The sequence below is a fragment of the Oncorhynchus keta genome, chromosome 1 (genome assembly GCF_023373465.1).
Source record: "Oncorhynchus keta strain PuntledgeMale-10-30-2019 chromosome 1, Oket_V2, whole genome shotgun sequence".
In the NCBI taxonomy this organism is placed as follows: Eukaryota; Metazoa; Chordata; class Actinopteri; order Salmoniformes; family Salmonidae; genus Oncorhynchus; species Oncorhynchus keta.
The window spans coordinates 34,351,564-34,364,117 of record NC_068421.1 but is presented as its reverse complement, the minus strand read 5'-3'; the positions used below and the strand labels follow the sequence as shown (position 1 = coordinate 34,364,117).

The window sequence follows — 12,554 nt, the reverse complement described above, 5'->3', positions numbered from 1 at the left end:
AGTGTGTGTGTGTGTGTGCATTGCTGCGTCTGTGGGTGTTTGGAAGAGAGTCTGACACAACATTGCTCAAGCTCAAATTACCCAGCAGCTGCCATCCCAAGTCACCCTGCTGTCAAAACATACCCCTGACTGGGGACATCTCAAACACACACAGACACACAGACACACACACACTCCTCGAAATCCCTTCTTCTCTTACACACACACACTAGCCTCTCTGAGGTATCCTTCGGACAGCGGCCCCTGCCCACGGCGGTTTTAGGGAAATTAATGAGCACTTATTATTCTGCATCACCTTCCTGTGTGCTGCAGCCCCAGGGAAGACCAGATTAACACACAGAGATGGAGATCGCTCAATCACCATGGTTACGCAGATGGGCCCCAGAGAGAAGCTGGCCAACGCCAAGGTTGGACGAGAGACACGCACACACGCGCAAACAAACACACACTCTTTCTCGTTTGGTGATGTCTGCTTGAGTGGGTTTGTCGTTCCACTTTTTCTGTCTTGTGATATTCGTGAAGGTGATTTCAACAAGTGGAGAGCTGGGAGAGTATGTGTGTGTGTGTGTGTGTGTGTGTGTGTGTGTGTGTGTGTGTGTGTGTGTGTGTGTGTGTGTGTGTGTGTGTGTGTGTGTGTGTGTGTGTGTGTGTGTGTGTGTGTGTGTGTATGTATGTGTATGTGTGTGTGTGTGTGTGTGTGTGTGTGTGTGTGTGTGTGTGTGTGTGTGTGTCTCCTCTACAAATTTCATCAGTGTGTGTGTGTGTGTGTGTGTGTGTGTGTGTGTGTGTGTTTTGCTACCCCTAACCTGCCATCATTCTGTATATCTATCTGCACCTTTATGTCACATACCATCTGGACTACAACAGCACTGCAGATAGAAAGCCCCTCTCTCCTCTACAAAATTTCATCAGGGAATACAAAACAGCAATAGTCTTTTTTTAAGCCTTTCCTGAACTAACACTCAAACTTGACTTTCCCCCCCTACTAGATCTGACTTCCCCCCTACTAGATCTGACTTTCCCCCCTACTAGATCTGACTTTCCCCCCTACTAGATCTGACTTTCCCCCTACTAGATCTGCCTTCCCCCCTACTAGATCTGACTTTCCCCCCTACTAGATCTGACTTTCCCCCCCTACTAGATCTGACTTTCCCCCCCTACTAGATCTGACTTTCCCCCCTACTAGATCTGACTTTCCCCCCCTACTAGATCTGACTTTTCCCCTTACTAGATCTGACTTCCCCCCCCTACTAGATCTGACTTTCCCCCTACTAGATCTGACTTCCCCCCTACTAGATCTGACTTCCCCCTACTAGATCTGACTTTCCCCCTACTAGATCTGACTTCCCCCTACTAGATCTGACTTCCCCCCTACTAGATCTGACTTTCCCCCCCTACTAGATCTGACTTCCCCCTACTAGATCTGACTTTCCCCCCTACTAGATCTGACTTTCCCCCCTACTAGATCTGACTTTTCCCCTTACTAGATCTGACTTTCCCCCCCTACTAGATCTGACTTCCCCCCCTACTAGATCTGACTTCCCCCCCTACTAGATCTGACTCCCCCTACTAGATCTGACTTTCCCCCTACTAGATCTGACTTCCCCCTACTAGATCTGACTTCCCCCTACTAGATCTGACTTTCCCCCTACTAGATCTGACTTTCCCCCTACTAGATCTGACTTTCCCCCCTACTAGATCTGACTGTACTGACTGTGTGTGATCTGACTGTGTGTGTGTGTGTGTGTGTGTGTGTGTGTGTGTGTGTGTGTGTGTGTGTGTGTGTGTGTGTGTGTGTGTGTGTGTGTGTGTGTGTGTGTGTGTGTGTGTATTACTATGCTATCTCGTTCTCTCACCTCTGTTACACCCACAGGGATCGCTCTCTCTCTCTCTGCGTCCGTTGTGTCTCAGGGGCATGCATTGTCATCCCTCCCCTCTCTCAGGGATCTCCAGCCTGACAACCGTGTAACTTGTCCTCCCTGGGGGGCTCGGGGCTTGGCTACTCTAGCACCCTCACAGGGTCACAATTCATCAACTTTCTCAATAGTTGTCCATTTCGTACATACAGACTTGCTCACAGACCTACAGACAGACAAAGATGCTGTCTCTGCTGTAACAGTGAGAGGGAAGTGCCGGTTGCCATGAGGGGTGATATAGTGAGAGGGGCAGTGAGGTGGGGGTACACAGGGCGGGGTCTGCATTAACGGTGACACCAGATGAGACCCCTGTGGTGGCTGAGGAGACATTGCTACTTTAGACCTGGCTGTAGACGTTGTTATTCTTAGCAGCGAAGATCCTCACCACTCTACAAACACTGTAACACTATCCATACTTTGTACAGGGAGAGAGAGGAGGGGAAACAGGGAAGAATGGAGGTAAAAGAAAGGAACAGAGAGTGATAAACAATAAAAAGAAGATCATATGAATGGCTTAGTACAGTAGTGTATTCCTGTTATTCCTGTTATTCCTACTATCTGTGTGTTACTAGTTGAATCCACTGGCCCACACGTCAGATTGCTCGTTCACTACAGGGCTGTGAGGGGGTGGCGTCTGTGTACAGATGTTGGATCTTAATTTGATCACTCTTTTGTTGCCGAGAATTGTCCTGCTCAGCAGGAAATACAACCACATTTCCTGTTGCTGCAGAATTATTTTCATGCTGTAGCAAACTGGCTCAAATTAAGATCCGACAGCTGTATGTGTATGTGTGTAATCTGTTGCACACCAAATGGCTCTCCCTATATTGGAATGGAGGACAGACAAAACCAGTCAAGTGCAAAACTAATCCACCAATCCATTTGTCTGAGTGCGACCGATGCGGTCTGTGGCCGGCGAGGGAGGTATAATTCCTCTCAGTGTTATTAGGATTAACATAGTTATTGTTCTTCATAGAGACTGTGAAGGCTTTCATAACCCATAATATAGTGGTGTGTTCTCTCTCTCTCTCTCTCTCTCTCTCTCTAGGATGTTTTAGATTGCACAGACACAGCAATAATTGAATGAAAAACAGTGTGTGTTTGTGTGCACGCGTGCGTGTGTTTGTCCAACGTCAGTAGCCAACTGATTTTTATTAGCGGTAAACTGTTGTTTGTGTTCTTCTGTGGATGCACAGATAATGTACAGTATGTCTTGGTCAGCAGCCTTTCTGTCTGAGCATATTATGAGCCAGCTGTTGTGGGTGATTGTGTATGAGGGGGTGGTAGAGGAAGGTTGAGGAGTGAGGAGGAACATCTGAGGCAGGTCTTAATTACACTGGGTTAGGGTCAGGCATTAGCATAGAGGTGATACCAGACAGCATTACATTAGCATGGGTTTTACTATCATTATACTCAGGCAGTATGAGAGACGTACTTGAGATGATGGAAGTCTAGGGCTCTCTATTTGTGGTTTATAGGCTATACTGTGTTTTAGTGAGGTTTAACTGCTACCTTCCCCTCCCTGCTCCTCAAACCAAAAGGACTGTGTCGTTAAAATGTTAATGAGTCTGATCAGTTTAATAATGTCACCAAATCCATGTTCATATGTAATACAATGTTGACATGATTACAGTCAGTGTGGGTGCTAATCAAATCAAATCAAATGTATTTATAAAGCCCTTCGTACATCAGCTGATATCTCAAAGTGCTGTACAGAAACCCAGACTAAAACCCCAAACAACAAGCAATGCAGGTGTAGAAGCACGATGAGAAGCATTTTGGCTCTTTTTTTTCAATCTTGTTTTCAAAGGGGCCTTGACATCACGCCTTCCCTCTCTCTCTCCCCTTCCTTCCCTCTCTCTTTCGCCTTCCCCCTCTCTCTCTCCCCTTCGAACTCTTCCACTTCTGTCTTGCTCACCCAAATCAAATCAAGCTTAATTTATACAGCACATTTCAGACATGGAATGCAACACAATGTGCTTCCAGAAAAAAGGTACAAATTTAAACATTAAATAAAAACTTAAATATGTACTACACAACAAACATAAGAGGATAACAAAAAAAAAAGAATAACAAAAACTGGACTACTAAAAAGCACCCTAAGGAAAAGCAAAGCTAAAAAGGTCTGTTTTAAGATCTCTTTTAAAAATGTCCACAGTTTCGGCCCCAATCAGGTTCTCTGGCGGTCTGGGGGCATAATAACTAATGGCTGCCTCTCCATTGTAACGGCAGATCTCCTCTTCGTCTGAAGAGGAGTAAGGATCAGACCAAGATGCAGCGTGGTAAGTGTTCATGATGATTACTTTAATAAATAATATATGCCATAAATAAACTGAACACTATAAAATACAAAACTATAAATGTGAACATGAACGAAACCGAAACAGTACCGTGTGGCGATAAACACTCACACGGAAACAAACACCCACAAACCAACAGTGAAACCCAGGCTACCTAAGTATGATTCTCAATCAGAGACAACTAACCACACCTGCCTCTGATTGAGAACCATACTAGGCGGAAACAGAACCCAAACATAGAAAAACAAACATAGACTGCCCACCCGAACTCACGCCCTGACCATACTAAATAAAGACAAAACAAAGGAAATAAAGGGCAGAACGTGACATCCATGCCTTTTGGTCCGAGGCTTTGGGATAGTTAAAAGGCCACTGCCAGAGGACCTGAGGGACATACTGGGTACATAATGGCAGACATGTATTGGGGTCCACAATCGTAAATTGATTTAAAAACCAACAGAAGAATCTTATAATAAAACTCACAAGCAGCCAGTACAGAGACCTTAAAACCAGTGTGATGTGTGCTCTCCGTCTGGCCTTGGTCAGTACCCGTGCTGCAGCATTCTGTTTGTTTTGCAGTTGACCAATGGCTTTCTTGGGTAGACCAGACAGGAGAGCATTACAGTAGTCAAACCTTTTTTGTAATACAATCATGGATGAGTCTCTCTGTATCAGCCTGAGAGAGAAATGGCTGCACCTTGGCAATGTTCCTCAGGTGTTAAAAAGCTATTTTAGTCCTAAATTCCTAATGTGTGATTTGAAATTAAGTTCAGAATCAGAAATAACACCCAGGTTTTTTACCTGGTGTTTTATCTTTATGGCCTGTGAATTAAAATGTGCGGCCAGATTCTCTCTCTGTGCTTTGGCCCCAACAATAAGTACCTCTGTCTTGTCTTGATTTAGCTGGAGGAAGTTGTGAGCCATCCAAGTATTTAAATCACTGATAGAGTCTAATAATTTATCCATGGAGCTAAAATCATCTGGTGACACAGAAATGTTAAGTTGTGTATCTGAAAGCTGTGCTTTCTGACATCACTGCCAATGTCACGGTTGTCGTAAGAACGGGACCAAGGCGCAGCGGATGTTGAGTTCCACATATTTATTTCAAAGTGAAACTTAAAGCAAAAACAATAAATCAATAAACGAACAATGAAACGTGACTACGTGGTGCACACAAAACAATATCCCACAAACACAGGTGGGAAAAGTAGCTACTTAAATATGATCCCCAATGAGAGACAACGATTACCAGCTGCCTCTAATTGGGAATCATACAAAACACCAACATAGAAAAATTCAACTAGAAGACAACATAGAAATATTAAACTATTATACCCCCTAGTCACGTCCTGACCTACTACACCATAGAGAAACAAGGGCTCTCTACGGTCAGGGCGTGACAGCCAAGGGGTAACATTTTTAAACTGAACAGTACTGGACCTAAAATCGAACCTTGTGGAACGCCACGTGATATGTATTTTCTCTGAGTTATGTTCACCAAGGGTGCCAAAAAACTCTTGACCGGTTAAATAGGTCCTTAACCAATTTAGAACTGGACCGGAGAGGCCAACCCACCACTCCAGTCTGTCCAGAAAGACATCATGGTCAACGGTGTCATGCTTGACTGACACCCAGCCTAATGTTTGTTATCTTATCTCTGAAATGTGCAGCAAATTCATCGCATTTAGATGTGGAGGAAAGTTCACATAGGTTTGCAGGGGTAGGATTTAACAGACCATCAATCGTGGAGAAGAGCACTCTGTAATTATTCTGATTATTAGTGATCAAGTTAGAAAGATGAGCCATCTGCTCTCTCAGGATATCATAATAGACCTGCAACTTTGACTTTCTCAACTTCCACTTTGCCTTTCTGCAATTTCTCTTGAATTGATTAGTTTCCTCACTCATCCAAGGGGTTCTCTGTTCGGATGTGGCTTTTTTCAACTTTACTGGAGCTATGGCATCAATGGTTGCCCTTAATTTGCTATTAAAGTTATCAACTAAATCATCACAAGAGGAAGGTAGAATAGGTGGTGGAGTATTGTTCAGACACTCAATAAAATCTGTAGCAACTTCAGAGGTAAGATAGTTATTCTTAATAATGTGTTCAGTATTAGCCTGTTGCTATGGGCAACAAGGTAGTAAAATACACAGTGTTGATCAGATAAAGCAACATCAACAATAGAGGATACAGATTTTTTTTCCACATTTTGTCTGTCATAGTTGAAGTGTACCTATGATGAAAATTACAGGCCTCTCTCATCTTTTTAAGTGGGAGAACTTGCACAATTGGTGGCTGACTAAATACTTTTTTTGCCCCACTGTATGTCAATAGAAAACCTCTTGGTAATAGCCAGATATCATTTAAACAGTATAACATGATGCTCAAAAGATCAAAAGTCGCCAAATGAAATGTCCTTACGGCTGAGAGCATGAGTAGAAATAGAGTCTGTCCCTCCACCCCTTTTCCCTTTTCTGAGTATGAAATGATGTATTCTGGAGGGAGGCTTCAATAAGAGCGGCGCTACAGTCTGAACACAGGCATGTTTTAGTGAGAAACATATGCAATCAACTTCCCGCTCAGTAATGAGGTCATTCACAAGAAAGGTTTTACTAGTGATTGATCTAACATGTAAAAGTGCCATATTCAATGAGTGTGGGCCACTCTGCCCCTGAGACATCTGCCTAGAGGTAACCAATTAATTAACAACCACTCTGCCCCTGGGGCATCTGCCTAGCGGTAACCAATTAATTAACAACCACTCTGCCCCTGGGGCATCTGCCTAGCGGTAACCAATTAATTAACGACCACTCTGCCCCTGAGACATCTGCCTAGAGGTAACCAATTAATTAACAACCACTCTGCCCCTGGGGCATCTGCCTAGCGGTAACCAATTAATTAACGACCACTCTGCCCCTGAGACATCTGCCTAGAGGTAACCAATTAATTAACAACCACTCTGCCCCTGGGGCATCTGCCTAGCGGTAACCAATTAATTAACAACCACTCTGCCCCTGGGGCATCTGCCTAGCGGTAACCAATTAATTAACAACCACTCTGCCCCTGGGGCATCTGCCTAGCGGTAACCAATTAATTAACGACCACTCTGCCCCTGAGACATCTGCCTAGAGGTAACCAATTAATTAACAACCACTCTGCCCCTGGGGCATCTGCCTAGCGGTAACCAATTAATTAACGACCACTCTGCCCCTGAGACATCTGCCTAGAGGTAACCAATTAATTAACAACCACTCTGCCCCTGGGGCATCTGCCTAGCGGTAACCAATTAATTAACAACCACTCTGCCCCTGGGGCATCTGCCTAGCGGTAACCAATTAATTAACGACCACTCTGCCCCTGGGGCATCTGCCTAGCGGTAACCAATTAATTAACAACCACTCTGCCCCTGGGGCATCTGCCTAGCGGTAACCAATTAATTAACGACCACTCAGCCCCTGAGACATCTGCCTAGAGGTAACCAATTAATTAACAACCACTCTGCCCCTGGGGCATCTGCCTAGCGGTAACCAATTAATTAACAACCACTCTGCCCCTGGGGCATCTGCCTAGCGGTAACCAATTAATAAACGACCACTCTGCCCCTGAGACATCTGCCTAGAGGTAACCAATTAATTAACAACCACTCTGCCCCTGGGGCATCTGCCTAGCGGTAACCAATTAATTAACGACCACTCTGCCCCTGAGACATCTGCCTAGAGGTAACCAATTAATTAACAACCACTCTGCCCCTGGGGCATCTGCCTAGCGGTAACCAATTAATTAACAACCACTCTGCCCCTGGGGCATCTGCCTAGCGGTAACCACCACTCTGCCCCTGGGGCATTAACCACCAATTAACAACCACTCTGCCCCTGGGGCATCTGCCTAGCGGTAACCAATTAATTAACGACCACTCAGCCCCTGAGACATCTGCCTAGAGGTAACCAATTAATTAACAACCACTCTGCCCCTGGGGCATCTGCCTAGCGGTAACCAATTAATTAACAACCACTCTGCCCCTGGGGCATCTGCCTAGCGGTAACCAATTAATTAACGACCACTCTGCCCCTGAGACATCTGCCTAGCGGTAACCAATTAATTAACAACCACTCTGCCCCTGAGACATCTGCCTAGAGGTAACCAATTAATTAACAACCACTCTGCCCCTGGGGCATCTGCCTAGCGGTAACCAATTAATTAACAACCACTCTGCCCCTGAGACATATGCCTAGCGGTAACCAATTAATTAACGACCACTCTGCCCCTGAGACATCTGCCTAGAGGTAAACAATTAATTAACAACCACTCTGCCCCTGGGGCATCTGCCTAGCGGTAACCAATTAATTAACAACCACTCTGCCCCTGGGGCATCTGCCTAGAGGTAACCAATTAATTAACAACCATTCTGCCCCTGGGGTATCTGCCTAGCGGTAACCAATTAATTAACAACCACTCTACCCCTGGGACATCTGCCTCGCGGTAACCAATTAATTAACAACCACTCTGCCCCTGCGGCATCTGCTTAGCGGTAACCAATTAATTAACAACCACTCTGCTCCTGGCACATCTGCCTAGTGGTAACCAATTAATGAACAACCACTCTGCCCCTGGGGCATCTGCCTCACGGTAACCAATTAATTAACAACCACTCTGCTCCTGGCACATCTGCCTAGCGGTAACCAATTAATTAACGACAGACTGCCCGTCAGTCTCTAAAACAGTTTGCGATATTTAAATGATGGTGGTAGTTATGGAAGCGACCTGCTAAACTGTGATTGCCGCAGGGGAGGGTGCCACTGGGCGGCCGCTGGCTGTTGATATACACACAGGATCTGTGCTGACTCCCGTAGCTGGTAGGTCCATCTCAAGCGAGGCCAAGCTGTTTGATCTTCTCGGATAGATGGGTGACCAGACTGCCTCCTCGATCTCTTACACCTTGCGAGTGTCCAGTCTGCCATGGGCCGCAGAGTTGAGCTTCACATCTGTCTGGTGGATTGGGACAGATGAACGCCGCCCGACTCATGGAGGACGAGGCATTTAAAACTGAGATTGGGTTAGCCTGGGTTACAGCAAGGTTGGTGTACAGAGAAAGCAGGTTTTCCTTTTCTCTCAGCTGAGCTAACAGCTTGAGGATCTCTTCCCTAAGCTTCTTGATGGTGATGCATTTAGGGCAGACTAATGCCTGTCCATTATCCAGTTCCACCGTATCTTCCTCTAGTGATTGTGTGGAAATAATTTCACAACTGAAGCTTTTGTTCCCAGTCGTGGATAAAAACACCTGTGGGCTAGCACAGCTAGCGTTAGCCTGCTCCGTTTTCATGATGGCTAGCAGCTAACTGCTACTTAACAGGAATCCGGGACACAAACTTGCCATCCCAGACATAAAGCTGGACCGCGTCACGGAATCAGTAGCAAAACAAACTTTAACTATGAATAAAAACAATTAATGAAAACAATTTCAGAAAAACAACAAGCCAAGTGTAGGAAGTATACTGTTGTGTTGTACGCTCTGACCCAGACTCAGACACATGGCCAGCTCCCATTTGATTGGTTTCACTGTGGTTAGCATTCTTTCTGAGGGACTGTAATGTGCAACAATAGGGCCTGTGTCTCTCTCTCCCTTAGTTGTGATGCTGGGGTCTGTACTTGCTGTGACAGACGCTGCCCTGGAAAGGCTGGGCTGGCGTGCTCTCACCCCCCTGCAATAACTGGTTTGTTTGTACACTGTGATGTCTGCAGACCTTCTAATAATATGTTGTAGTGTAACACACCATCTGTGTGTGTGTGTGTGTGTGTGTGTGTGTGTGTGTGTGTGTGTGTGTGTGTGTGTGTGTGTGTGTGTGTGTGTGTGTGTGTGTGTGTGTGTGTGTGTGTGTGTGTGTGTGTGTGTGTGTGTGTGTGTGTGTGTGTGTGTGTGTGTGTGTGTGGATGGTCAGTGGGAGGTCAGTGTTCTGTACCACGATTACAGGCTGATGGAAATCCATAATAACCGCTTAACTGGAGATAGTTAGTATAATGCTAATGTATCTCAGGAGTACCCCTGATCCAGCTAGCGTGGTGCGCCATGAAACAGGCTCATTAACTGTGTGTTTCAGGGAGGGTTGGAGGAGGATGGTTCGTCTTTAGCTATCTCCTTTACATTGGCGCTTAGACCTTGATCGACTTGATTTGGGATTATCCACCTGAGTATGTCCCAGAGGAGAGTGTGTGTGTGCGTGTGTGCGTGTGTGTGTGTGTGTGTGTGTGTGTGTGTGTGTGTGTGTGTGTGTGTGTGTGTGTGTGTGTGTGTGTGTGTGTGTGTGTGTGTGTGTGTGTGTGTGTGTGTGTGTGTGTGTGTGTGTGTGTGTGTGTGTGTCCACACCTGCGTTTTCTGCATACAGTGACCCTCATCCATTACCAATTAGTGGGTGATCGATAGGTTGTTGTTGTGATGCGGTGAGATTACTCAAACAGGCCTATGCAGGACCAGTGACATTTCCCTGGCTAGGATCATGCTGACCCCTCCCTCCCTGGATAGGTGACCTTATTGTTCTGATTAGAACACAGCCCTGCTCTCCTCTATGTTATAAACAGGCCCACATAACAATCTCCCTCCCCCTCCACACATATCTCTCTCTGCCCTCCCTCATTCCCCCTTCTAAAAAAACTATGTAGTGCGAACACTGCTGAATCTGACTCACAATCTGACATCTGTGGAACCTCATTTCCCTCCTCTCTGTTCTTCTGTTTCCTCTTGTTCTGAACAAGGTGAGCTGTTCTTTTATTCTGGGGTTATTTCAGCGGCGGGGGGATGGAAGGGAGGGGGAAGAGAGGGGAGGGGAGTGGCTGTAGGAGCGTGACTTGGCTCTATCCTCGGATTCCCCCATAAAACACACACCGCCTCTCTCACCCTTTCTGTTCCTTGTCTGAGCATCTTACCAGAGAGAGAGAGAGAGAGCGAGAGAGAGAGAGAGAGAGAGAGAGAGAGAGAGAGAGAGAGAGAGAGAGAGAGAGAGAGAGAGAGAGAGCGAGAGAGAGAGAGAGAGAGAGAGAGAGAGAGAGAGAGAGAGAGAGAGAGAGAGAGAGAGAGAGAGAGAGAGAGAGAGAGAGAGAGAGAGAGAGAGAGAGAGAGAGAGATATTATAGAAAGAGAGACTGCTGTAGTGCTCTTAACTTGTGATTCATTGTCTGCCCTCTGGTCCATTTCTGTCCATCTCTTCTCTCATCCCTCTCTCTCTAAGAAGCGTAATTACTGACCACTTAGGCTGAAAGGTCTGGCTGTAGGAACAAAGGGAGGAGCAGAGAGAGGGGGCGAGAGAGATAGAGATCAAGGAATGATTCTGTTTTGTGTCAATGGCTCTAAAGCGTAGTCAGTCATTCACAGTGGGAATGTTAATGTCTCTGGACCTTTTGGCAGGCAGCCAAAACATGACGAGGGGAAAACAACATTGGCTGGTTGCCACAAGGCATCTCTCTCAAACATTCTCAACTTTTAAAGGCCCAATGCAGCCGTTGTTATCTCAATATCAAAATGTCGTTTCACAGAACACATGCAGGCCGCTGTGCTTATCAGACAGCTTTTCCAGCTCACAGAACACATGCAGCCCTCTGTGCTTTTCCAGCCCACAGAACACATGCAGCCCTCTGTGCTTTTCCAGCCCACAGAACACATGCAGCCCTCTGTGCTTTTCCAGCTCACAGAACACATGCAGCCCGCTGTGCTTATCCGACAGCTTTTCCAGCTCACAGAACACATGCAGCCCTCTGTGCTTTTCCAGCCCACAGAACACATGCAGCCCTCTGTGCTTTTCCAGCCCACAGAACACATGCAGCCCTCTGTGCTTTTCCAGCCCACAGAACACATGCAGCCATCTGTGCTTTTCCAGCTCACAGAACACATGCAGCCCGCTGTGCTTATCCGACAGCTTTTCCAGCTCACAGAACACATGCAGCCCTCTGTGCTTTTCCAGCCCACAGAACACATGCAGCCCTCTGTGCTTTTCCAGCCCACAGCACACATGCAGCCCTCTGTGCTTTTCCAGCTCACAGAACACATGCAGCCCTCTGTGCTTTTCCAGCTCACAGAACACATGCAGCCCTCTGTGCTTTTCCAGCCCACAGAACACATGCAGCCCTCTGTGCTTTTCCAGCTCACAGAACACATGCAGCCCTCCGTGCTTTTCCAGCTCACAGAACACATGCAGCCCTCTGTGCTTTTCCAGCCCACAGAACACATGCAGCCCGCTGTGCTTATCCGACAGCTTTTCCAGCTCACAGAACACATGCAGCCCTCTGTGCTTTTCCAGCCCACAGAACACATGCAGGCCGCTGTGCTTATCAGACAGCTTTTCCAGCCCAC

At 46.4% G+C, this 12,554-nt stretch overlaps 1 protein-coding gene and 2 long non-coding RNA genes across 6 annotated transcripts in view; 2 read left to right on the top strand and 1 right to left on the bottom strand.

Moving 5' to 3' along the window:
• Window positions 1-2,103, bottom strand: part of LOC127931150 (uncharacterized) — a 31,689-nt gene extending 29,586 nt beyond the window's left edge. Inside the window, exon 1 of the long non-coding RNA XR_008139941.1 lies at window positions 1,857-2,103. This is a non-coding gene — a long non-coding RNA (uncharacterized LOC127931150). The remainder of the gene's footprint in view (window positions 1-1,856) is intronic.
• Window positions 1-12,554, top strand: part of LOC118375531 (schwannomin-interacting protein 1-like) — a 386,524-nt gene that overhangs the window by 293,813 nt on the left and 80,157 nt on the right. Inside the window, exon 1 of one of the 2 annotated variants that reach the window (XM_052522728.1) lies at window positions 348-407. The exons of the other annotated variant lie outside the window; for it this stretch is intronic. Within the exon in view, the coding sequence (XP_052378688.1) occupies window positions 363-407 (45 nt within the window). The 5' untranslated portion in view covers window positions 348-362. Of the gene's footprint in view, window positions 1-347; window positions 408-12,554 lie in introns of those variants that run through there. 2 annotated transcript variants of the gene reach the window in all.
• Window positions 6,724-8,655, top strand: LOC127931148 (uncharacterized). Of its 3 annotated transcripts, none has more exons than XR_008139940.1 (4): window positions 6,724-7,201; window positions 7,349-7,740; window positions 7,839-7,985; window positions 8,354-8,655. It is a non-coding gene; the product is annotated as an uncharacterized LOC127931148 (long non-coding RNA). The 3 variants fall into 3 exon arrangements; XR_008139939.1 differs by lacking the exon at window positions 8,354-8,655 and adding an exon at window positions 8,158-8,327 and having other exon boundaries at window positions 7,349-7,495; XR_008139937.1 differs by lacking the exon at window positions 8,354-8,655 and adding an exon at window positions 8,158-8,327.